The sequence below is a fragment of the Heliangelus exortis genome, chromosome 1, assembly GCF_036169615.1.
Source record: "Heliangelus exortis chromosome 1, bHelExo1.hap1, whole genome shotgun sequence".
Lineage (NCBI taxonomy): Eukaryota > Metazoa > Chordata > Aves > Apodiformes > Trochilidae > Heliangelus > Heliangelus exortis.
The window spans coordinates 21,446,425-21,473,106 of record NC_092422.1 but is presented as its reverse complement, the minus strand read 5'-3'; the positions used below and the strand labels follow the sequence as shown (position 1 = coordinate 21,473,106).

The 26,682-nt window shown below is 43.7% G+C and overlaps 1 protein-coding gene and 1 long non-coding RNA gene across 9 annotated transcripts in view; one reads left to right on the top strand and one right to left on the bottom strand.

Annotated features, from left to right (window-relative positions):
- Positions 1 to 923: 923 nt before the first annotated feature.
- LOC139792878 (uncharacterized) lies at positions 924 to 8,407 on the bottom strand. 2 transcript variants are annotated; one of them, XR_011724427.1, is made up of 4 exons: positions 8,268 to 8,407; positions 4,446 to 4,527; positions 2,035 to 2,163; positions 924 to 1,068 (listed from the first exon to the last, which is right to left on the bottom strand). It is a non-coding gene; the product is annotated as an uncharacterized lncRNA (long non-coding RNA). The 2 variants fall into 2 exon arrangements; XR_011724428.1 differs by lacking the exon at positions 8,268 to 8,407 and adding an exon at positions 7,658 to 8,031.
- KATNAL1 (katanin catalytic subunit A1 like 1) overlaps positions 8,117 to 26,682 on the top strand; it is a 40,315-nt gene continuing 21,749 nt past the window's right edge. Inside the window, exons 1-3 of one of the 7 annotated variants that reach the window (XM_071736746.1) lie at positions 8,117 to 8,281; positions 16,304 to 16,447; positions 18,426 to 18,601. In XM_071736746.1, coding sequence (XP_071592847.1) covers positions 18,440 to 18,601 — 162 coding nt within the window. In that variant the 5' untranslated portion in view covers positions 8,117 to 8,281; positions 16,304 to 16,447; positions 18,426 to 18,439. Of the gene's footprint in view, positions 8,282 to 8,501; positions 8,599 to 9,028; positions 10,511 to 10,534; positions 10,662 to 10,683; positions 10,783 to 14,352; positions 15,147 to 16,303; positions 16,448 to 18,425; positions 18,602 to 26,682 lie in introns of those variants that run through there. The other 6 variants (XM_071736766.1, XM_071736755.1, XM_071736787.1 and 3 more) reach the window with 6 other exon arrangements.

Sequence of the window (26,682 nt, the reverse complement as noted above, 5' to 3'; positions counted from 1 at the left end):
TGTCCTTCCTGTACTGAGGGCTCCAGAGCTGGACGTAGTACTCCAGTTGAAGTCTTAACAGAGCAGAGTTTTAGTAACCTTTTTTCTTCTTTTGTAACATGTAATTATGGAAACTCCAATCTTATATTTTCTATTGCATGAGTACTCTCATCATACATGTATTTATCCACTGAGAAGTGGAAAGTTAAGACTCTGTACTGGTTTTGGCTGTGATTGAGTTAATTTTCTTCATAGTAGTTAGTAGGCAGCTCCATTCTGGATTTGAGCTGAAAGCAGTGTTGCTAACACAGGGATGTTTTAGCTATTGCTGAGCAGTGCTTACATAGATGAGGCCTTTTCTGCTTCTCACCCCACCCCACCAGCTAGCAGGCTGGGAGTGCACAAGAAATTGGGAGGGAGACAGAGCCAGGACAGCTGACTCCAACTGAACAAAGAGATATTCCATGCCATATGATGTCATACTAAGCAATAAAAGCTCTGGGAGGAAGAAGGGAGGTTCAGAGTGATAGAGTTTGTCTTCCCAAGTAACTGCTTTGAGTGAAGCTTTGAGTGAAGCTTTCCTGGAGCTGGCTGAACACCTGCCCGCTGATGGGAAGTAAATTCTTATTTTCCTTTGCTTGTGTGTGCAACTTTTGCTTTACCTATTAAACTGTCTTTATCTCAACCCACGAGTTTCAACTTCTCTTGCTTTTTCTCTCTTGATTCTCTCCCCATTCCACTGAGCTGTGAGAGAGTGTGTGTTGTGTGGGGCTGAGCTGCTGGCTGGAGTTAAACCACAAAAGGCTCCTTTTGTAACTTACTCACATTTAAAAATGCACTGACATGAAAAATAAATATAAGACTTCCCCTCTCCCTTTTTTTTTTTTTCATTTAAGGTGATAAGAAAAATTATCTGAATGAACAAATGCACACAAGACAACAGCACATATAGGTTCAGGTTATATTTTATATATATTAGGTTTCGGTTATATTTCCTTGTGGATTTTAGCTTCTTCCTTACTTGATTCTTTAGGAATGTTTTCATTCTGACTTTCATGAAGAAGGACCATAAAGAGGTGAGTACTTTACCTAGAAGAAGCAATTAGCCAGGATGAGTGATGGAAGGTGACAGATAAATTCAATTATACAATCTCTTTGCAGGTTACAAAGAAGCCTTCCTGAGTGATGATTCCACCAACCTCCTTGACAGTGCCACCACAACACCAGCTGTGCTAACACACATACTCAAAAGCAAAGGGCAAGAACAAGTGTTGAGGGGTGGAGACCAGTTAAGTCAGTTCTGTTGCCAAGGAAAAGATGCAAAGAATAGCACAGAACGCATTCAAAGTTGAAGAGGCTCCTCCAGATAATAATTTAGAGCAGAAACCTAAGGAAGACAGTCTGAATTGCTCTCTGGAGGAGCCTCTCTCACTCCTTCAACTATGCAAGGCATCTAGGGAGACAAGCCTCCTAATTTAGGCATCTGAGTTAGAAGTTCAAACGTAGGCAGTGAATATTCCTCCTAAGAATGCAAATGGGATGTTATAATTCAAAATATGTTTAACCAAAGATGTGATACCAATGTCTGTTCTTTTATGAGATACTGTTCCTTGTGCCACTGATCCTCCACTGACACAATTATGTTTCTCATTTATTAGATAAATGAACATTAACAAAATGCACATTGTCTAAGCACAGTCCAAATTTTGAAGTTAAAAAAAGATTCCTAATTTTACTCTCAAAATATAAACCAGATTAGGTTGTTCACATGGAAACCACTGCATGTTCCCTATAATAATTGCATTAGGGGACCAGAAAGGGAAAAGAGATTCTTCACTATGTTCACCAGCATATCTTATTTAACATTCCTGCTCCCCTTGAAGTTTTCAGTTAGGAACTTTGGCTAAACTTTCATCTGTAATTGCACCTTGCCATTTACTACATTGCTGCTACCCACTCAGAACATTTTACACATCCAGTGATGGGGGCTTAAGAAGTTACAGATAAATTACAATTGCCCTTCCAATGTAGATGCATGGCCTCTGGTGTGCTTACCTCCTGCCCTGCAGAATCCTGATACTTAGGCACACATTAGAACACAAATCTTCAGTGCAACTTTCTCAAACATAATCCCCTCCATTGCCATTGATCACAGCACTATACAAAGGACTTCTTGAAACAGTTCTGGAAGAAATCACTGTTACATTAAAGAATGCTCTTTAAATGTAGCTATCTTCTGCTCTGGATGAATGCTTTTACAGGAGTGGACTGTTAAAACCAATTCATCTGTTAATATCTTATATTACAGAACTGGACCTAAGTGCCCAAGAAATCAAAAAAGCTGGGCAAGCCATTAATACCCATTAGACTGTGCTTTGTTTATTCTGGTGGTTTGGGCATCTAAACAGTGTGTGCAAAAAGCTGCCCAACAAGATCCCTTATTTGAAACTGTCACTTTTAGGTGCAAGAAGGATCTATGGGAGAGGAGAACAACATAAACCAGCATGACTGTGACCGAGTTATTAATGCTATTAATATTTACTTAGTAATTAATATTTATTAATGGTAATTACAAATTACTAAAGTAATTAATGGCTATGCCTGAGTTAACAGGCTCAAATGATGTAACTGGTTTGATCACAGGCTCGCATCCTGTGGTTTTGTAACCATTTCCACTTAGCCCCCACCACCTCAATAAAACAGCTGCCTGTGGGTCATAGATGGCATTGCAACTGTGCACAGAACTGAGTGCTGGAAGTAGCTCTAAGTGTGGGGCTGTGGGTCATTTTATGCAAGCAGACTCAGCAGCTTGTCACCAGAAGAAATCTCTAACAGCTAAGTTCTGCCCACGCTGTGCTCAGCAGGGGCACCAGCTGAGCCCATCCTTCCTACCATGCTACTTACTACAAAACCAAAAGGAACTCCATTACCATTAAGACTTCCACCCTTTTCCAAATGTAGTTGAAATTGGCCAAAATCACCGCAGTGGGACAGACAGAATACAGCTCCAGAAGTGTCACAACTTTAGCAAACAGGCCTAAAATTCACACCCTACCATGAAAGATTTACACTGCTGAGTTTGGGGTTTTTTTCTTAATTGTGCATCATGGGAGATTTCCTCTTAGTTGTCAACCCTAGCAGACAGATGAAGGGAACTTTGCCACTTGATACTGTCTAGTGGTCTGCCACAGGACTGCAATGATGTGAATAAACTTTTCTTTCTCTATCCTGGTTTTCACTTAACAGTTGCTGACACACAGCTTCCCTGAGGTTCCTGTCCAAATCTTCTCATTTTGACTACTGTGAACTTCTTCCTAATTCCTTCTCCAAACAGTAATGCTCCAACATATGCACAATGCTTATGCATATTAAGTATACACAGAAAAGAAGCACAACATCCTAGTTTCTGTTAATTCTTCTAGTTCATGCACAGACTCAAAGACTTAAGAGCTGTTTTATTCAACCTACCATGGGTTTGTTTCAACCCATCTCAAAGATCTGTCTTTTCATCTACTTGCATTTTCCATTCATCTGGCATTACCTTGTTCTTCATTTTAATCAACTGAGTCCTAACTGCCATGACAGCTTTCTCTCTACAACTCTAACAATGCAACAAACACTTTAGGTGGGACTCCTCTCACCTGCCTTTAGGTATCTAAAGAACAAACACATTTACGCTGATCAGCTAAGTCTGCTATAAGCACTGGAGAAAGCAAACACATTTAGGGTACAATCCACCTTGGTCAAAGTGGGAATTATATCCCCAAAATACCTATGTCTCTCTACCATGAAAAAATTTAGAGTAAAGCTAAATCAGATGCCAAGGTCTGTAAGACAGACGTGTACACTTGACCAGATAAACACCCATGTCCATTCATAGAATCATAGAAGGGTTTAGGTTGGAAGGGGCTTTAAATATCATCTGGTTACAAGTCCCTTGCATGGGCAGGGACACCTCCCACCAGACCAGGCTGCTCAAGGCCCCATCCAACCTGGCCTTGAACACTTCCAGGGAGGGGGCAGCCACAACTTCCTTAGGCAACCTGTCCCAGTGTTATCACCACCCTCACAAGTAAAAATTTTTTCCTAATGTATAACCTAAATCTCTTCAAGTTTTAAACCACTTCCCCATGTTCTCTTGCTTTTCACATCCCTATAAAAAGCCCTACCCCAGCTTTCTTGAAGCCCCCTTCAGATATTGGAAAGTCACTATAAGGTCACCTCGGAGCTTCCTCTTTTCTAGGTTGAACAACCCCAACTTCTTTAGCCTGTGTTCACAGGAGAGGTGCTCCAGCCCTCTGAGCATTCCAGAGTCTCTCCTCTGGACCAAGTACTCCAGATCTCACAAGAAGCAGAATAGAGAATTCTTACTCTCACTTTTTGGCTTAACTGAAATCTAAATTGAAAATCAGCTGCTCTCACTGGAACTGTTCTTTATTAACAATTCACAACATTTTGAGATGTACCTTGTGTGAAAGATGTTGACTAAATCCTTCTGTGTTGCCACTCCATCACAGTTTCACAAGGTTCAGACTGTGAGGTTCTTTCCTAGGAGAGAAATTGGTGGATGTGTCATACTGATAAATATCATACCATAAAAATATCTATGCAGAAGAACAATTATGATGTGTGAATGAAAATTGACACCGTGTGTCAACTGATGCCTTTACTGAGTTGTGTATAACTTCCCCTGGAAGGTTAATGCCCACAAATATGTCACATGCACCTTCTTGTCCCTATTGCTTTTCACCTTTCATTATTACAGCACTTTATATATACAGCATTACATAGCCTGTAAGACCTATGGTAAAGTCTTATGCTTGCATGTGAGCATTAAAAATTATTATGAAGGCACAATAATTCCTGTAGTAGAGCTGCAAGGGGAAGTGAAGACAAAAGCAAAGGGCACTTATTAATACATGGAAATCTTGTATGTTTTCAACCCTCTCCTGCAGAACTTTGCGTGTGGGAGGTTACAAATGAAGCTCTCTGCTACCTTGTGCTTAAAGCCTGTGCCAGCCATCTGAGTTAGAGGCAGTCTATGGAATTTATGTAATGACAACCAAATCAATTCAGAAGCCAGTTTTGTTAATCTGACACAGACCCTGAGTGGATAGCTTTAAACTTATCTGACAGTGCCTGCAATTACTCTAGCTGAAAAGACACTCTTGAACCAAATCAAACGTTCACGGCGAAAGAGTTACATTAATTTAGATCAGCTTCTGGTTGAACTGACTAGAATAAATCAGAGAGAGGACACACAATCAGCTCTGCTGGCAGACTTGCAGATCACTGGAAAGAGGCATGATAAGTCTCTGGGGTTTGCCTGAGTAATGCTCTTCTCCACCAACGCAGCTGGAGCCTACCTAACCACAGCCACAGACACCACCAACGTTGTGTCTTATCCAGAACTGCTAGGTTTATAGCCTCTATCAAAAAAAAAATAAAATATATATAATCCATGAGAATGTACTCTTAGTACAACAGGCTTCAGTGCCTTAAAGTCTCACATTCCCTCCCAGAAATTTCTTACCTTCTCTTTACCCTAGGTACTGTCTCACTGCAGTCACTGGAAGGAAAGCACACACACTAGTCCCAGCTGCTTCAATACAAGGTCCAGCAAGTGAGCTTAAATTGCTGATAAGGATGACTTTAAAGTCATAATTGTATTAAAATGGATTAGAAAAATTAGTGCCTTCCAATTCAGGGACTGTTGTGGAGGCAGGAACCCTGAGTAAGGAGACAGAACAGCTGGAGATCAAGGAAGTAGTATTTGTTGTATCGCTCCAGCCAGATTTGCTGGCAGTTGTGGCAATGGGAAAGGCCATGGAATTTCACACTCAGGGCTACTATTCCTTTCTGATTGTCTGGCTGGACTAGATTATCTCCTGAGGTCCCTTCCAACTTGAATTATCCTATGATCCTCACATATACCTAGTGTGCAGGGCTAGGAGCCTGGAGATGCAGTTCTCTTCCTGCCACCTTGGTCATTTAGCACATCCTGGCAAACCTTGTAGGCCAATGCTCACTGAGCTTTCCTTCTCAGGGTCCAACTATGGTGACACTGGTATTGTTCTGGTGTGAGCAACTACTTTTCAGAGGAGGAGGTCAGCAGTAGTATGGATATCCTCTGCCAATAGCCCCACTCGACTCAAGCATTAGTAAGAAAAAGGATGGAGGAAGAAAAATCCTAAACAAAACAAAACAAAACAAAACAAAAAAAAAAAAAGAGATTATGACTCACGGTTGTGAGTGTGTCACGGTTTCCTAGCTAGGGTATAGGATTCTCAGACAAAGCAATTACTGTGTAGCCTAATATGATAAGAATTATATAGTATTGCAGGAAGGGATATTATGGTGGTGTTGGGAACTGGCAGCTTATGATCTGCCTTCTCCAAGAAGTGTTGGGCTGTGAAAGGTCTGCACAGCATATATATGAAAAAAACAGCAGGAATTGATATCATGGGCAGGCAAGCTTGAAGAAATCTGGAAAAAGGGGAAGCCAGAGTTGCAGCTGGTATGAATTCATCACGATTTTGGCTCCAGTTCTAAAATACTCACAAAGGCATAAGAATCTCCACATGATTTTGAGGGAAGCAAGATCTGTACATATACGAGTGACACATTCACACATGCTGTATTGTTTAAGAGGCATAATGAGCTTTTAGTTTTAATCCCTGCTCTTTCACTTGTGTCAGTTAGCATTTCTGAGAACCTTAACTCTGAGATGCAACCTCATGCTGTGACTTTAAGGTGACTATAACTGACATTTTCCAGAGAAAACATATGTCATTGGAAGCGATCACAAGATCATCATCACTGGGACATTCTTAGAGCTGTCACACGGCATTCCAGCAGTAAGGACTCATTGCAGTGGTGCAGCCACACACAGAAACACAGCTCAGATGCATTAGGATCTCAATGAGCTCCTCCTGCCTCCACATCTCCTCTGCCTTCTGGTGCCTCCAGCAACTCTGCAAGGTCAGCTAGTTCAGGAACTTGATCCAGCTGAATGCTTCTAATTCTTTCGATGGGCATAACTGCCTTTCCACTAGATCAGATCCCAGGCTTGCCTTGCCAGATAGCAACAGAAGCATTACTGCTCAACAGTAATGAACAGGAAAGCATAGCCCATGATGAGAGAGGAAGACAGGACTGCCCCTTTGGTGGCAATGTAGACATAGGCTGGCTTGCATCAACCATGACACAACACCCTTAGGTTTATAATCGCATCAGTCCCCTTGCAAGGACGAAGCTGTTCATTCTAAAGCCCAGCTAGGATTCTCAACGCAGGGTTCAGAAGTGTCAGGTGACATTCACCTTCAGCTAGCAATACAAATGGGGTCCTGCCGTCCTGTGAGGCTGCCTGTGTTCACTGGGCACCGCTCTGGACCAAGGAACAGGCAGATCCCCAATTCTGTTTCTTTACAGTTCTATAAAAGCTGTGAAACCCGCCAGCTGAGGGGGCCGAGTCCCCAGTCTGAGTGTCAGTGAGGGGCAACTGCACATCGTCCCTTTCCCAGCCACTCCCTCACCTGAAGTGCAGGCAGATGGAAGTTTTCATTCTGAGTGTGTTCGTCCACTAAAACCTGAATACACATCAAAGACATAGGACCAGAGAAAGGCGAGCAGCCGGCACCGCGCAGCCAGCCGGGAGGCCGCTGCGTTTTGCACTTACACAGGAGGCTGACTGTGCCTCTTCAGCTCCGGCAGCGGCAGGCTGGAAGGGCCAGGCTCTCTGCATGCCCCTAGCCGGGATGTTTAACAGCGATCTCCCAGAGGCTGCCAAAACGCAGGCTTGGAGGCCGCGGCGAGGGCGGGCACCACCCGCAACCACCCCCGGCGACGCAGCGAGATTTTCCTTTGTGTTCAGTTCGGCCGGAAAAAACCCCACCCTTTCCCCCAGCCAAGGCCAGGCCGAGGACGCTCCGGGGAGGCCACAGCCTGACCGCCCGCCAGCTGGTTCCCGAACGGGCCCGGCACCGCCCATGGGCCCGGCGGCCTCCCGGCGGGGCGGGGTAAAGGGATGCGGCGCCGTCCCCTCCCCAAGCTCCGCCGCTGCCGCCGCCATGGCAACCACCCATCGGCGCCATGGCAACCGCCCGTCGCCGCCATGGCAACCGCCCGTCGCCGCCGCGCGCGCGCACCCCTTCCCCTGCCCTCCCCTCCCCTGTCCCCCCCCCTTGCTCCCCCCTCCCCCCACCCAGCGCCTCTCCCCCCCTCCCCGTTCTGACAGCGCAGAAGGGCTGCGCCCCCTCCCCGCGCCGCTCCCGTCCGCGGACACGCACCCCGGCTCTCCCAGGTAACGGCGGGGCCCGGATACAGAGCGGCCCCTCACGGCGCTGCCCGGGGCGGTCGGCGGCTCGGACCGCGGCCCCACGGCCGCCCTCCCGCCGCCTGTCCCGCCGCGCTGAGAGGGAGGGCTGGGGGGTGGGGGGGACACCAGCGGGGGAGCCTGACGGAGCGCAGCCCCCCCGAGCCTGCTGGGAACTGTAGTCCGCCCCGCCCGCTGGGCGCTGAGCGCTGAGGGGAGAGGCGGCGGCTGGGAACTACAAGCCCCAGCGCGCTCGGCTGGGGGAGATGGGAACTGCGGCTGTGCCCCCCCCGGAGGAGACCCTTGTGAGGAGGGGGAGGCTCGCCCTGATGCGGGGTGTTGTGGCGACTCATCTCCGCGGAGCCGCCTCTGAGGGGATGGTGGGGCCGGAGCGCTGTGGAGGGGGGTGGAGGTTGCCCCTTTACGGCTGCCGGGGGCTGGAGGGAGGGGCAGCGTGGAAGGGGTGCGCGGTGTCTGAGGGGAGGTTGATGCGAGGGGCACTGCGGAGCGGTTGGGTGGGTGCGGGAGAAGGAGGACGAGGAGGAGGAGTGTGCTGGAGGAGGGGCGGGATGCGGCAGAGAGGGCGGGCGGTGCCGCTTCGGGCGGGGTATGCGGCAGGGAGGGGGGTGCGGGAGGGCAGATGGGCAGGTTGCGGTGAATTCAGGAGTGGGGTTGTGTGGGGCATACCCGAGTGGGTGGATGGGTGGATGGATGCGGTTAGGAGGTGCGCTGGTTGTGGGGAGGATGGGCTGGATGCAAATGGAGCCTGAGGAGAGAATTCCTTCAAGGACGGGGACACGGGGAAACATGGGGTGATGGATGAAAGAGGAGAGAGATCAGGGGGAGGAGGATGCAGAAGGCAGAGTAGTTTCGAGCGTGGGCAAATAGGTACAGAGGAGGAAACAGTTAAAGAGAGACAGGATCTAGGGGTCCTAGAAAGTCTTTCCAATCAGTTTTACTTCATGCTTTGGAGTTTCCCGTGTCCTACCACACTTGGGCTCTGTTGAGCTCGTTGGACCTTGGTGTTTTTTACAGACCCAGTGTTACTTTTTAAAATAATTTACTTAATTTCTATTGTGCCCACGTTTCTGTCTTGATGTCAGTGTTGGCATTTGTGTCTTTTCCCTCTTTTCTCTGATTGCAGTTCTAGTGCAACCCTTTATTCTCCAGCAGGCATGAGGGGAATAAAATTACAGTTCCTCTTCCATACTGTAAATAAATCATGCATATTTATGATGGATATATTAGGGGGAGTTATTTTTTCTTCCTGAAGATCTCTTCCCTAGAAGCATCAGTGCCTTAGTACTGCCTTGTATATGAATATTGACTGTCTATTATTAATGCCATTTTAAATTTCACAAAGGGGTTTCTTTTCAGCGTATGCTTGACTTTTATTGCAGTTGAATGGTTTTGAGTGGTTTCTTTTCTTTTTTTCCAACCCAATGTCAGATACATCTTAGGCAGGCTCAGGCTTTTTGCAGCTCCTGGTGCTTATCAGTCTGCAGAAGTGAACATCACTGCTGCAGCAAGCTGTGCTCTTGGAGAGATGGGCCTTTGAATGGATCCTGCCCTTAACAATATCAAGATAGTTAAAAAAGTAAATGGAAGACAAGGAAACAACAGTAGTCCTTTATTTGGTTTGCTGTGTAAATAATTGCAAAAAAAGAAAAAAAAAAGGAAAAAAAAGAAAAACAAAAAGCTGATTCTTCTGGGAATTTGCTGAGAAATTGAAAAACTTGTTGATTATATCAGTAACATCAATATGCATGTAAATGTATAGTTTAAAGAATATTTACTATTCATTAGAACAGTTGAAAACCAAAAGATTCTAATTTTAAAAAGTACAAATTCATATGAGTCCTGAAGAGCCAATTCTTTGAAATTCAGAGGAGAATTCAAAAAAATGGAAGAGTATCCAGGCCAAGATTCTGACCTAACAAGTCAGAGTTATAAACACATGTGTGAGTCCACTGAACTTGCAACTATTGATGGGAAGCTTGTCCAGGTTGCAGATTGGCTGCACTAGGGATGTAGCAGCACTAGAACTGAATCTTTCTGGAGCTGACTGTGGTCTGGCAGGGCTGATGAGCTGCAGCACTGTGGTAACAAGAAGGTGAGTCCAGGGTCAGGTGCAGCAGCAGTTAAACGACCTTTCTGGCAGAGGGCCTGACCCAGTAAGCACTTTGAACCCAGGCTGGCTCTGCACTGACCCATCTTGTGAGTCTTTGGTGGCATTTTTGCTCTAGCAGGAGTGCTTACACGTGTGATGTGCAGAGAAGCAAGTGGCTCCACAGCAGGCCAGAGTTATTGTTGATTTGGCCAATTTTCACTTTGTTGAAGTGCAGACAGACCTCGCAGAATCCTTCAGGTATCTGAATTTTGCATGCTGCCAGAGGAGGGATCTGCCACCTCAGGAATGGTGCCACCTTGAACACTGGCTTGGGTTTGGTGCCAGAAGCCTTGGAGGCTGTGCTAGAGAGAAGACAGAGGTATGGAACCAGCTCTCATCCAGCAGGGCCAAGGGAGGAGAAGCTAGGAAGTCTATCCCTGCCTGAACTGGGTGTGTATGGAGCTATATTCTCTAGAATGCCCCATAGTGTTTGTGCTTGCTGGTTTAGTTTCCATTACTCAGCCTACTGATGAGCATCTCACTACCCTGAAAAATAGTGATGTGACTCTGTGGATATGCTTGAAGCTGGTTATGTGAGGTGCTCTGGAGAAGAATACATTTTGCATTCATTTTTAGGAATAGCACAGCCATCTCTGATTCTCCCCTCTCTGAGTTCTTCAGAAAACTGAACATTAAAGACTTTTGCAAATGGTGATTTCATTCACCTGGGTGCTGCTGTTCAGTGCAGTAGGGTGTTATCTCTAATTAAAACACTGACCAGCTGTTTAGTGGTTTCTTATCTATTTGTGTTTACTATTAACATTCTAGTGGATGTCTTCATTTGAAGGTATCTTTTTCACTTGCATTTAAAGTAATGTTCCTCAGAAGATTCCACACAAAAATAGTTTGAGGCCTATGTGTGTGCTTCATCTCCTTCCCACTTCCATAGACATTTCTCCATTGACTCCACATCTTGCTATTTCAAACCAGTTTGAGTGCAAAGAAGCCAAACCCCGTTTAACAGAAAGCCCATTTAGCAGAAACCATTCTGTGATGATTCTATGAACTGAAAGATCTGGGTTTCACAGTGGACCACAGTGTGTGTGTGTGTGTTTGTGTGCTTTATCTGGTGTGTGAGCTGCTTTCCAGTGACATGTCAAATGGGGAGTGAACCCTCCAGTGACATTATCTGCTGCAACCCATGGTGCTGCTCCTGCAATTGTAGCCATCCTTGTCGCTGCTGATACACACAGCAAAATGAAAAAAAAAAAAAAAAAAAGGAAAGAGCACTGCCATAGTACACTGCTCATCTTTGATTCAAGAAGCCATTTCAGTGTAATTTAAATCCAGATCACCTGAAAGTAAGCCATATCCTTATTTATATATGTTTCTTTTTAACAGAGTTGTGATCCTGTGAGGTAATGATTGTTAGCTTCCACACCCGTCCATGGGACTCAGCCACAAGTTTAAACAAAGCCATGCTAGCAGGGAAAGATAGATTTGGCTGTGGAACTTGGCAAGCTTTTTGTTTGTTTGTATTTTATAAGACAATGATCAGTTAAAATGTTATTTTTGTCATGCGAACGTAATGCCTGATAATTGTCTACAACATCTGTGGTTGCTTCTGAACAGGGACAGTTAATTATTAGAAATGAAGACCAGTTGTTCTGCACCCAAGTCCAAAATAAAAGGGATAATCTTTCTAATAAAGCAGGCAAGACTTATTTATTTTTTTTAATAATTGCATTTTAAAAACTAATTCTTAAAAATGAAATAAAATACATCAAGCGCATGAAAAATAAATAGTCTGCTTTCAGTGTGAAATAGGCTTCTGTAAGTTTCTAGTGGGAATCATGTGCCATGCAAGGAAAAAATGCTTTCTTTTTCCTCTGATAATGTTCCAGTTAGTACTGCAGTTTATGCTTTTCCAGGTAAGGTATTGTCATATTGTTATATATCTCTATTTTAACAAGTTTTAACTTTGAAGTGAAAATTAAAAATAAAATTGTGCTATTTTAAGTGAGAATATCATCAACAGAGTAGAAACCATTTAAAACTGGGCAGAGCTGGCTTATAAAAGCAATGTGGCCTTAAACTAAGGGCAGATTTAGATTAATTGTAAGGAGAAGCTTCCAGACAGTGGGAAGAATTTGAGAAAGGAACAACTTCAGTTCACTACCTGAACTGGTAATATAAATGAGTGCAGGTGAAAAGCGGGTAAATCCAAAAATCAAAACCTCTGGACACTGGAATTTACTTTCTTGCTTTGCTCTCTGTGGCAGTCAATCTGTTCTGGGGTTGTGGGGCAGCAGAGGGCCATCCTGGCTGTATGTGGTAGAAGTGGAAAATGTACAGTCCCATCTAGTCCTATCTCAGCACTGGGTTTCAGAAGATGGGGCCTAACAGCACGGTGCTCTGTCCTGTGATGTTATTCAGGTCTCTAGCACTGCATTTTGGGATGCCTGACCTCATGCTGCATGACTGATTTGCAGAAAATGAGAAATAGAATTAGTCACCAGTCTTCATCTGTGTATGTCCAGGCCTTTCCAGATGTTCAGCTGCCCAGTCAGCAGTGCTCCACAGCTGCTATGACGTATGACCATATGTCCAGCAATCTCAGGGAGCTGTGGAAAATTTTTGGTCTGGGTAAAATTCTGCGTAAAATTCGACAAAAGTTCAGGTATATTAGAGCCCCTATGAGTGAGGCACTGAGAACTGATTTGTGGAAAAATCTGATTAATAGGCAGGAAGTCAGGCTTGATGTGACTATTGAAACAATGAGAGTAAAGCAAAAATGAGAAACTGCTCATTTAATGAGTGTCATCCATCCTGTGGAAATCGAGTGCTTGTGGAGAAAATAGGGTGCAGTTGTGCAACTGGTTGTGTCAAAACACATAGGCATAAAAGATATGTAAAAAGACAGCAGAGATGCCTTTCATTTTGGCACTTGCAGAGCTAATTGCTCAGTGTCAAGCAAGAGGGAACCCCCTCTACAGACCCCATCTGTAGGGGAGGGTATTTATTGCCTCCGGTAGCCCTGCGGTGACATTAAGTGAGAGATGGGCTGAAGGGGGGCAGTGGTCCTGCATTCCCACTGGTGTTGCACTTAAGTTGGGAGTATTGCACTCAGCAAGCTGTCCCCCTTTGCCCACTGCTCACAGGGTGACTGTATGTGCCTGTGGTTGTTTGTGCATTTATAATACTTTAATGATAAAATAAGAGACTGTCTTTCGGATCTCGCTCGCTTGTGTGTTGCTTTAGTTCTGGGAGGAAAATTCTTTTCTGGCCACAGAGAGGGATCAACTCAGCTTATGTTCCAAAGAATAGAGATTAATATCCCCTGTGACCTTTCAGCCTTGCTGCTGCAGGGGTTTTAACTAGTGAGCTCAAGACCCCACGTGTGGCAGCTGTGCTGACATGAATGGCTGTAATGTCTCTGCTTGTCAATGATCCGTGAACTAAGGAATCTCCAAGGATATCTTGACGTGCCGTGAGGCTGTCAGGAAAAAAAGGAAAGGTTCTTTCTGTGCAACAGGGAAGAACCATGCAAAGATCAGATGAAAAGCTGTCACACGTAACGTGTAAGTTGTTTTAACTGTTCCTGACAACAGTTGTCCCCGGGTGTGTATTTGCTTAAAAGATGTGGCTGTGATACGGTAGGAAAAGCAAATATTTAAAGAAAATCCCAAACAAGAAAAAATAAACAACAAAAGCACTATTTCTGAATTCTGTATTTCTGGTTTCTTAGATGTTTGCAATGTTGTGTGAACTTATAATATAATGTAGAACAGATAATAAAAAATAAGTACATAACATGATAAGAACTCCCACCTACCTCTTCTTACCCACTCCTGACTCTCAAGAGTGGGGTTATCCAAAAAACAATCCAGAAAGGAATTCCTTCCTTCCTAAAAACAGTTTTTTCTTAGTTTTGGACATAGTTGTGTTGACTTGCTTTGCCTCTTCTGAACTAACATTACCATTGCTGGCTTGCATACAAGGTTTGGAGTCGTTCAAACCATTTTTAGCCATTAGTTTAAAATAGCCGTTCTTTTTGCAATAGGACCCCAAAGAATGGCCTGAGGGATGAGGGGGCACTGAGTTAGCCCTGAGGTCTTCAGCTGCTGTTTTAAACATGTTTCAGGTATATGAGTGATGTTAAGTTAACCTTCTCAAGCTTTGATGTCTAGGGAAGCTGATAAGTAAAAACTGAAGTGTCTGAATCCAAGGGAAAGATTCCGAGACTTTTGTTAACCTAATTCTGGAGGCATTGTCAGTTCTGTAGGTACACACATGTACACCCACAAACATCCCTGTATGTTTTTAAGTTTCAGTGCCTGTTGATGTTTAGAGGCTCTCCAGCAGGATGCACTGGGCATCAAACCTTTGAGCTTTGATGTCACCAGCATAAGAAGCTTCCTGATCTCTTGATTGCTGAGGGAAATGGTAGACTAATTTCGTTTCCCCCTGCAGTTTAAACTCCATGTAATTTTGTCTGCCTCCCCTGAGCTTTGTGGCTGAATTTGTGTGAATTTGTGTTTCTTGCACTACCTCCTGCCCATGGGCTGGCTCAGCTTCCACCTGAGATGAGAAGGATTGAGGAGGTTCTTACGGTGAGCAGGCACTCTTCTGCACCTAAGGGAAGCTGGATATATCAGCCCTCTTAAGGCAAAAGAGAGATTTACAGCACATGCCTGCAGGGTGGGAACGAGCTGTCATAAACAAATACAAGAGATTGCTACAGTAAGTACATGTTCTGTTTAGTATTACAGATTTCTAGGAATAGAATTCCTCAGAAAAGTTTTATTTACTCTGTCTTTTTTGCTACATGCAGAGAAATCCTCCAGAGATTTGAGGACTCTTCTTAAAAGGACGAGCTGGTTGCATAGCATATCCTAACCTGGATAAGTTTTAAGAAAGGGCAACAGATTCTTCCCCAAGTTGTGTTTTGTTAATTTATAAGTTCACTCATCAGATGCAAATGGTTTGTAGTGTATATAACTTTTTATCTATTTCCACTACAGTGCAGGTGCCATAACTTTCTCCTATCAGTTAACAGCTTCTACATTTAAAAAAATTAAACAGTCTTACTTGCTACTGACCTAGAGCTGTCCAGTGATGTATCCTGCCCTTCCTCAGCACCAAGAGGAAAAAACCAAAAAAAAAAAAGAATTGTTGCCCTTTCCATCTTAGTTCTCCTGCCCAGAAGTTTGTAACAGTCCATGGGTAGGATCTGCAAGCTGAAACATGCAGCACAGCATGAGGACAAGTAAGCCCTGATGGATCTTGCTGTGCTCAGTGGAGTGTCAGCGTGTTCTGACATCAAAGTCTTCAGGCATGTGGAAGCTGTGTGACCTGTGGGTTTAGGTGAAGGTAGCAGGTTTCCACAGCTTAGCTGCAGGGAGCAGGAGTGAAGCAGTGGGTGAGTAGACTTGGAGAGCAGCTGCAGGCAGCAGTAAGGACCAGCAGTTTGCTATGGGCAGTGTTCAGGGGGGGCAGGATGAAGGTCATGTGGGTGTCTTTTTAACTTAGTGTCAGAGGTTTGAATTTTGCTAAGCATGAGGGAATACAAAGGTATAAGATACATCCTCCATCCTGCTTAATGCCACCTCTCTCTTGTTTTGCCTGTTCTATAAAAACTACTAATATTTTTATAGCCCATTAGGCTGTGACAGTTTTCCTCTGCACTCCTGCTTCTCTCTGCCATCACCAGCTCCTACTGCATACACCCTATATGACAGGCTGTCTTCATCCTTTCCAGTTTCTTCTCCACCCTCTTGGTCTTGCCAGACTCGAGGCAGCTAGTGGACAGCCCTTCCAAGACAGCCTCCTCCCCCTTGATCCATGCAGCCTTTCCATTGCATAGCTATGAATCGTATTTTGTTGTTTTTGACTTACAGAAGTGTGTATCTGGGTGATTGTCAGGGACCCTCCCATCCTGAGTCAGAGGACAAGGAAATAGAACATCTGCTGGAACTATAGCAGAGAAGAGGCAGGCTAGGAGGTTCCTCAAGTGTATGGAGGATAAATTCCTGACACAGCTGGTAAGTGGGACGAGGTGCCTGGCTAGACCTGCTGTTCACAAACAGGGAAGGACTGCTGGGAGATGTAGTGGTCAGAGACTGTCTTGGGCTTAGCGACCATGAAATTGTTAAGTTCTCAATCCTTAGTTAAAATAAGAAGGGCAAAATGTTTAGCAAAACATCCACCATGGAGTTCTGGAGGGCAGACTTGGGCCTGCTCAGGACACTGGTTGAGAGAGTGCCTTGGGAGACAGTCCTGAAGGACAGAGTGGTCCAGGAAGGCTGCAGGCTCTTCAGCAAGAGCATCTTAAAAGTGCAGGAGTGGGCTGTCCCCATGATCTGTAAGACAAAGTGGCAGGGAAGACAACCAGCCTGGCTGAACTGAGCACTCATGCTGGGACTCAGGAAAAAAAGGAGAGTTTAGATCCTTTGGAAGAAAGGGCAGGCACCTCAGGATGAATACAGGGATCTAGTTAGGTTATGCAGAGGAAAATATTAGGAAAGCAAAAGCCCAGCTGGAACTCAGCCTGGCTACTGTCATAAGGGATAAAATTTATTTTTTTTTACAAATACATTAGCAGTGAAAAGGGAGCCAGGGAGAATCTCCATCCCTTATTGGATTCAGGGGGAAACACTGCAACTAAGGATGAGGAAAAGGCTGAGATCTTAGAGGTCTTTTCCAACTGTAACAATTCTGTGATTCTGTGAAGAGGAACTGATGCTCTCTTTGTGTAGTAAGGACTTAGAGTTTGGGTCATGTGAGATTCAGGTAAAGGAGCAGACACTGCTGTGATCTGAAACCTTAAAGACAAACCTAGCTATATAACATAGCTCACTTTTGAATGTGTGGTTTAATACTGCTTTCTTGAAAGGTTTCTGGAAGAAGTTGGACCATAGGTTTTCTCCAAGTCATGCTGCAATTTACTACTAGTATAAAAAAGTTGGTAAAATCTGTAAATCCTAAATTGTTCTGGGGTCTGGGAAAAGGTTGTCCTTTGAAAAATCACTGTTTTAAATTTGGATTGCTAACTCTGCCATAAATCCTAAAGAGATGTGTTGAATTTAATGAAAAAATCCAAATCAGCATCTGGATGTTTGAGTACCTTGAAATATTTAAACAGAATAAGGGTCTCAACTTTGTGGTAAAGCTGTCATTCAGCCATATTGTAATCTCATTAGGGTGAGGGCTCTTGAAAGTGCTAAGTGGAGACTTCCCTGATGATGGCTGGCACATTTAGGCATGTATGTAATAGAACAGTATAAAAAGCAATGTAATGCCTCATGTGATTTGTGCTTCATGGGTTGATGGCTGCTAATATAGAATCATAGAATTGGCTGGGTTGGAAGGGACCTCAGAGATCATCAAGTCCAACCCTTGATCCACTACCGCTGCAGTTACCAGACCATGGCACTGAGTGCCACATCCAGTCTCTTTTTAAATATCTCCAGGGATGGAGAATCCACCACTTCCCGGGGCAGCCCATTCCATTGTCTGATCACCCTCTCAGTAAAGAAATTCTTTCTAATGTCCAACCTAAACCTCCCCCAGCACAACTTGAGACCGTGCCCTCTTGTCTTGCTGAGAGTTGCCTGGGAAAAGAGACCAACCCCCACCTGGCTCCAACCTCCTTTCAGGGAGTTGTAGAGAGTGATGAGGTCTCCCCTGAGCCTCCTGTTCTTCAAGAGGAAGTGGTGATCTACAAATTAAAGTTTGGCTTGGTAGGTTCAGTGTGGGCAGGGCATTTAGTTTTCTTGAATTAACTTAACAAGACTGAGGCCAAAGGTAGCAAAGAAAATTTGGGGTTTATCACTATAAAAGGGTTATGATTCATGATCTCAAACCTTAGGCTAGTGGAGAGATACTCTGGTTGAAAAAGGGGGAGAGACAAGGGGTGAAAAGACAGAATAGCAATGAGAGAAAAAACAAAACTGGAGTATCATGGTCTGAATTATTCCACATCATTTACAATTAATTTTTCTGATTATTATTCTCTTTTAGATTTCTGAGTGAAGATGAATTTAGCGGAGATTTGCGATAATGCCAAAAAAGCAAGAGAATATGCACTCCTTGGGAATTATGACTCTTCTATGGTGTACTACCAGGGTGTCATTCAGCAAATCCAGAGACATTGCCAGTCAATCAGAGATCCAGCAGTTAAGGGCAAATGGCAGCAGGTAGGCTGAAATAAGATTCTCTCTATTCTATTACTTGATATTTGAAAAATACACTTTACTTCCCAACCCTTTTAAGAATAAAGGATGTCTGTTGCAGCTAAATTCTCAACTTGTTCAATACAAATTTTGGTGGCATATTTTAAATACTTTATTTAATTTTTTTTGTTATTTTCATTTAGGATGACTGGTTAATTACTGGTCTGTTTGTTTGTGATTGCATACTTCAGAGAAACTGGTTTGTTGAAGACTTCCTTTTGCTGTTTTATCTTTAGACCATCTAATGGGCAGTAAACTTAAGACATGAGTGGATGAGTTAGCATCACTAGAATGGCAGTCTGAGTAGCAGTTGACTATACTGCTACAATGTGCAGTTTGGGTCAGGTTTCTAAAACTCCAGGTAATACTCCTAGCCTGGTTCTTGCACACCTGCATTATCTTGCTAAGCAGAGAGCAGGTGAAGCCAAGGAAATAATTTAAGAACCCTCTTTTAGCACTTTAAGTATTTAAGTCTTCCTTACATTTTGTGGTGTAATTTTTCATTGTACAAAATGTGTTCCATAAAAAAAAAGCAGGATAAACATATAAAGGCGTATTCCAGAATAAAGAATGTATATTGCATAAATACTACTCTTGAAAGAACATAGTTCCTATAAAAGATACAATTTTGCAGTAACTAGCTGAACAGGTGATTTTAAGAACAGCTTTTCTAAATAATCATATTTAAATGATGCAACTTAAAACTAGAGGCAAATTCTTTGTTTTTATTGCAGCAGGTACTTTGGTTATGGTGCTTGAAACATCTGACACTAACACAAAGTATTTTCTGTACTGATAGCTACAACCCTGTTAGCAATCATTTTATAATGACAGTGCTATTTATAGGTGTTTATCAAGGAACTGTAAAAGTCTGTTTATTAAAAGCTTGTCTGCAAAGCATGTGTGTGTACAAGTAGCAGTGACAGTGTCCAGCTTTCCTGGTGATCTAATAAGCTGAATGTTTTGTAGGAGATATGCACATTTGTATTCAAGCTCTTCCTCACCTCAGGACATGCTGATACAAAGTGCTCATGTCCCTCTCCTGTTCTGAATTCCTGCCAAACTTGTAGCTGACATGAAGATAGAGCATGAGGCTTTCTTTGTTCTGCAGCTGCATCCCTGTATTGCCTTCACTTCTAGTATTTAGTGTTTTCTCTGATTTCATGGATTCTTCCATTAAACTTTTAACAGCTGTTATCTTCTGAAGGTTACTTGGAGTCTCAAGCTGTTGTATGTTGTTTGAACTGCTTCAGAGAAGCCTGTGCACCATGTAGTCTGTGCTGTGCATTGGAGACAAGTCTCAAGTGAAAAAGGACCATTAACACAGTTTCCAGGATTATTCCCTGAGGAAGGCAGTTGTCTCCCTAATAGAGGGTCTGAAGTTGGCACTTTCTCAGAAATTATCCCTTCTAGGTAAAAACAGAACAGCTCCTGACAGTGTTTCATCAATGCTTTAGAGAACTGTACCCTGAAAGATCAGCATCAGGTGAGGTAGTGTCTGTCATGCTGTGTGCTCATGTGAATTTTGAAACTTCCCAACACAGCAGTGGCAGATGAGCCTTTTCAGAATATTGCTTTGCCATCACTGGTGCTGATTTCAGCTCAGGGACATACACCAAAAATAAAGAAGTACAATTGGAAAAAATAAGTGCTTCATCCCCAGGCTCCTTGCCTTTTCATTCATTTATGGGATTACCTGTAACACTGAGAACAAAATTATATAGCCCTGAAAACAAATGATACAGCCTTGAAATCACTAGCTTCTCCATGCCTGAATGGTTTGGTGAGACCTACCTTGCCTTCTTACCTACTTGTGATAAATAATTGTTGTGCCTTCTCACTCCTTGAGACAGACTTAGAGGGAACCTGATGATCTGAATGTCAGCACTACTTTCCAGCTCCCACAGCAGCCACATCCAGACTGTCAGTCACGTTCATTAGCTGTCTATCAGACAGCCTACTCTAAAAAAGTGTTAAATGGAAAGTTAGATCACAAGAAGCACTCATTCACAATATTAAAATAATATTTAGATATTATTTTTAGATCATTCTCTGGAAAGAATTGTGCCATACCTATCATGTAAGTTTAGGAAAATTCAGGTCTAACCCACTTGGTATCAGTAGTGTGCAGATTCCCATACCCACATGTTTCTTGCAAATGGCACCAGAAGAAAATGATCCTCAGGTAATGGTTAAGAGTATGAATGCAGTTGGTTTTTACCTGAACTCTTCTCCTCTGGAGTATGAAACTAGCCTGTTCTTCAGTTTCTCCATCTTCTGAGATATCTCAGAAGGATAATACCACTGGTGCCTTTTGGAGGTGGAGCTCAGCAGTCTCCAGGTAGAGCTTATACTGTTGGGAGTGGTCCACAGTGTGAATGTCCATTTAGAGAAGTGCTCTAAGGAGTTGTTGTTACTTAAATCAGTTCTCTGAGATGAACCATCATGATTATTCACATCTTGAACCTCCTGAAGGATTCCAGGGACACTGACACTGGGGGTATCTGGCAGTATGAAGAATGCCCTTGCTTTCTGTACAATTGTGCAGTATGTGTCTGACTGATACTTCTGAGGCTGTGAACTCAGTTTCAGGTGTTTGCTTACATGTTCCCTAATAAAACAGGAATGCTCATATGAGTAACATCTCAAAGAATAGTTACAGCTGTGGCTCTGTGGCTCACCAACTCATGCCTGTTACATGAACTGTTGTTCCTCCCTGTCTGGTGACTTCTCTACAGTGAGTGCTCCATCCTCATGCTAAGTGATTTCTTTTGTTGCCTTTTCTACTATAGGCAATTTATCCAGCAGTTTATCACTCAGTAACTGAGTGATGTGGAGCAGAGGTGAACCAGAAGCAGTTGGTATTTTGGATCAGACTCCTAAAGTCCTAAAGTCCTAAATTGATCCACCTCTCTTAGCTTAGGTGTCATTTTCAAATTTCTGCAGGCTTGCCTGGCCAGAATAATATTCTGTGCAAGTATTTAGTGTCTTGTATTTCATGTGGCACAGCCAGACAGCTTCAGCTTTGCAATTGGGCACCCTGATTTCAAGTGTTCCAACTTGTGCTTGGTGCTGAGAGGATAGTTAGAAGGAGGAGGAATTTGAACAAGTATCATCTGTTCCACTGAGAGCAACTGACTGGCTCAGTTCCACTCCGTGCAATACTGCTTCTGGGACTTAAAAAATCAGCACTGACTCAGAGAGAGGGATTATGTTGTAGTCTGGCACAACCTGCAGAGCTTCAAAAGGGCAAAAGGTGCATCCTGGAGGGTCCAGCAAAGCAGCAGTGTGAAAACATAAGAATTCCTCTGGCTCTTTGGAAAATTCAGTGTCATTGGTTGTCTGATAACAAGCTTGGCTTGGGGATATCAAGAGCAACGTGGTCCTAAGATCCTTATTTGTTTTGCATAAAGGGGGATCCCAGCTTGCTCTTGGGTAGCTGAGCTGAACTGTTCCTACCCTCACTTCTAGACCTCCAAGCTCATTAAAAAAAAAATAAGCAGAAATCTCGATTGTGCTCTGAGGTTTGGCTGACATGTAGGCATATTAATCCATATAAAGGTAGGCTGGAATTGGAAAGATTCAGAATCAAAAGAAACCCATCCTTTTCTCTATTTAACAACACTAAAAGGTAGGTTTACTCTCATGACCACTCTGGTGAACTTTACTTGTGTTGACATTTTCCCCTGTTTATTTTGAAAGAGTTTCTTGGCCGTTGCAGTCTTTTTACTAGACAGCTGGCTTGCAGGAAAGAGCAGCTTCAGTGACAGTTCAGCAGCTGCAGAATGACAGCAGAGTGTGCCCCCAGGAGCCAGCACTGCCTTACCACAAGGCCAGAGGCTGTGGAGCAAAGCCTGCTGCAGGTTACAACCATGTGCTGCTGGGTTACAACCATGTGCTGCTCTGTGGAGCACAGCATCAGAGCCCACAGGAGTTCAATGATGATGTTCAGAGTCCTTGGAGCAGCCAGCAAGGTACCCTTACTGACCACAGTCACTGGTGCCAGTGATTAGGTGTGCTGTATTCCCTCTTAAAGATCAAGGGATTAATTTTATTTTTTTAATTCCTATTATTTTAAATGCATTTCAGTCAATCTGAGCTTATGTTGGTTTTCTTCATGCCTTTTTTCTTTACACTTTGTAGGTTACTTCATGAGTAGTTAAGGAATATTCTGCGGGTAACTGATGAAAAACTGTGAATATAGGAGCTGTACTTTGCCTTCATGAGGCTGAGTTACATGGCATCCTTTCTGGGTGTGGTTTAGGGAGCTGGTTTTATTCACTTTTTTAAAATGGAGCTTGCTGAATAAACAATACTAATTGCAGGGAGTAATTTCAGGTGTAGATTACACTTTGCTTGAAACTTGATTGGTTTTGTTCCAGTATAATATAATTAAAAACACAAAACAGAACAAACAAACTCCATACATTGATTTTATTAGCCAAAGTAAAAATAGCCATCCTTATTGCTATGGGAAGTTGTGTAGAAGTATAAGGTCTAGCACAGTAAATAAAAGCTGGTGATGCCAAGGGTACAACACTTGCTAGATTGTGAAATACAGAGGAAGTCCCTGAAATGCTTTTTTGGAACTACCACTAAGATAGAGTGAATCCAGCTCTTACTTACTGAGTTTTATACCTGTATGCTTGGATGTGTTTTCTGCTTGGTTACTGAAAATCCTCAGGGCTAGTATGTCAAAACTGTGGGGCTGCCCCTTGGGCTGAAGGGCTTTGTATAAGGTTTTGCTGCTTCTCTGGAGCAGGTGATGTGGCTGGTATACCAGATTGTGGCTCTGAGAAGCAGGCACTTTCATGTGGTAGCTGAATCCAGTTACCATGCTGCAGGGCCAGAGATGCCAGGTTCTTCCCCACCTAATCTTCCCTTCTCTGCACCAGGTTCTCTCCCTCTTCTGCACCCTGCCATTCTTTTTCCTGGGATTTGTGTGATTACAGGGTAGTGAGCCAGTGCAGCTTGCTAACCCAGCAAAAGTGTCCTTTTTTTTTCTTTTTTTTTTTTTTTTTTTTCCTTCTAGGCTAATTTTCTGACATTTTACCAAGCTAGGTTACTGCATTGAGATGCCAGAATTGAGGAGCCAGTGGCAGTGTGGATGGGGAGAAAATGTGAGGAGAAGCAAGATCTTCCTATTTGGCAGTGGTGGGCTGCTAACTTTGCCTTCATTACCTCCTGAAACTACTCAAACATGAATAACCTAAAAGCTTGCTTCTCTACAACCCTAGCTGGAGCCCCCTGAGAGCTCTGGCACCCAAGGTCAGGGTTATGGGGGACAGAGAGACTGGGGTGAGTTATGACCAGTGTTTTCCTGTTTGCAGCCTTACAGGGTTGCTTCAGAGTAGCACTGATCACTCAAAGACACCTCTCAGTCACCTCTGTAATTATGGCATGGCCCTTCTTGGCTTGTATCTGGATTATTTGTTTCTGAGCTGGAAGACACTCTTTTTGCACCTCTTACATCTGACTTTTTTTCTTTGGGGCCTCTAGGAGTTTATCAGCTGGATTTCCTTTGTGGTCCTGTTGTTTGCGTACTCTGAGGGTGTTTTATTGGTTTGCCAGGTACTGACTAAGCAGTAGAGGTGTGCATTTCAGAGTTTGGTCTGTTCAGGCTAAGAGATGGTCAGCACTTGGTAGTCTTTTCAGCTTCCAAGGCGTCAAAGGCTCTGTTTCTCTAGTTTTTCAGATACCATCCTTCTTGCTGGCTCAGAGAGCTAAATGACATTTGATTGTGAAGGTCCATTCAGGCCCAAACCATTCTATGATTCTGCCCCTCTGCCCTTCAGTGCTAGCAAGTTGTTTTCCATCAGCTTTTCAGCATGTGTTGGAAGGCTGATAGGAGCAATCCTGTCTATATTCCTGGAGCACTGGAGTAGGATGCAGCTGGCCCTTGTGGAGCAGTGCCCTGGAGGATTTGTGCTGTATCATTCTTTTGTACCTCACAGCAGCTGTTTGGCTGGATTTATTTTTGGGCAGGAGGGGTGTGTGTTAGACAGTTTGCAGGAACCAAGTTGGTATTCCATCACATTTCTAACTCAGCTGGAAGTTCTTTCACTGGGGGATGTCTGCTTGATTGTGTGATGAGAAAGCAAAGAGAGCAAAGCAGGGCAAGAGCAATCCTGCCTGAGCTGGATGTCTTGTGTCTTTGGAAAGATTGAAATTCCCCATGTGGAAGAAACAAGAAGGTCCTTGTTCTTCTTGTACCTAAGGCTTCTTTCATACATAAGCACGTAGAGCTCCTGGTGAACTAAATGCAGTGCTGCAAGAACTTGGGGATTTACTCTTCACTTTGTCTCTGTCCCTACTGGTATCTTGCTGACAACAGTCACATATATTCTTCTCAAACAGGCTTTTAAACCAGAGAAGGATTTCTTTGTGCTACTGAAATCTCCTAATTTCTCCTAGTAATGGGAAAATTCCTGAAACATGTTACAGAGCATGAAAGAGAAGGATACATTGCTGTGAGTGTACCTGATAGTAGTTTAGGAGAACTCTAGCTTCTAGAAAGGGGTGATGTGTGTTTATTACTGAGTGCTGTTGATTTAGTCATTCATTTGTACACCACCAGTTATGTCAGATAGTGCCTTCTATGTTGAAGTTGCCCCAGCACAAGTAGGGGGGCTGCTGCTGCCATTTTGAATGTGTAGAGTGGGGCAGGTGAGGACAGACACCATTCTGAGAGGGGAAATGACAGTGTGACCTAGAAATGGGATGAGCAGGTGAAAATCAGGCTGAAAGAGTAAAAGCTTGCTGACCAGACACAGCATCCTGCATGTGCCCAGCATAGTTCATTGCCAAGCACACAAAGAAACAGGAACATCTCAGACTAGTGGCCACATCTTTTCACTAGTAAGAATGGTTAGGAAAAACAGTTGTAAGATGTGATGTTGTTCAGTACAAGTTCCCTGATTTGCTGCTGTTACAGCCTCAGCAGACAGGCAGGATTTGCAGACCTTGCTTCTCCTGATCCTTTCGATTACTCAGAATCAGCACAGCAAAGAAAATCTGGATTTCAAGCAGCATCCCTGACATCTGTTGACACTGTCCTCAATTGCTTTCCTCTCTTTGCCACAAAGCAAAGCCTGGTTGCAGCATTCCCAGGCAATATTTTTCCATCTCTTTTTCACGTGGATGCATGACATGAGCACAGCTGGGTGCCTGGTGTCTTTCCTTGGCTTTCTCATAATCTGACTTCAGATCCTGGCTTTTACTTCAGCCTTGCAGGGTGTGCAAGGCACACCCTGAGTAGTGTGTGTAGTAGTGTGCCTGGTGGCAGCCTGCAAACATCCTCACCGTAATGTTTCTTCAGGAAAGCTTTTAGAGCCTGTGTGTCTTTCCAGTGGACAGGAAGGATCTTGCCTGTAAGAGGCAGGATTCACACTGCCCTGAAGTAATCCTAGCTGCAGAGCACCAATGCTGATTCCCAGGAAGTGCATGAATTAGTTTTAGCTGTGCACCAACACTACAGTGAAGAGGTGACATCCCGGTGTTACGACCCTTGAACAGGTGAAAACCAAAGTAAGGATGAAGTTTGATCCCAGAGGATGGAAAGCATCCCTGAGTGATGGGTGGAAGGCTGGTAAGATGCAGTACAAGTGCACTCAGGTGAATCCTAGCACATTTCGAGCTATTGCACTGAAAGCCTATGTGTCTGGGCAAGAATGGATGGTGCAGTTTTTAGCTGCTGATGTGTGCTTAGAAGCAGTGACCTTAATATACAAAACCTGAACTTGTAACAACAATTTTATTTTTCCTAGGTTTCATGGAAGAAAATTGGAAAGAACAGATATCAAGTAAATAATCTTGAAGTAGTTCTAATTGCCTTACTACTGGCAATAAAAACTTCAAGTATAAAATGCAGCTGTGTAATTCTGCAAGCAGATTTCTTTCTGAGACCTAATTTCCTCTAATTTTATTTTTACTTACTATACTTACCATTTGAACTTATGCTAAAGTGTGTGGTGTTCCTATTTTCTGTCCTAATCTTTGAAGTTTGCCAAAGAACTGGCTTGTGTTTTGACTGTATGGTGATGTTG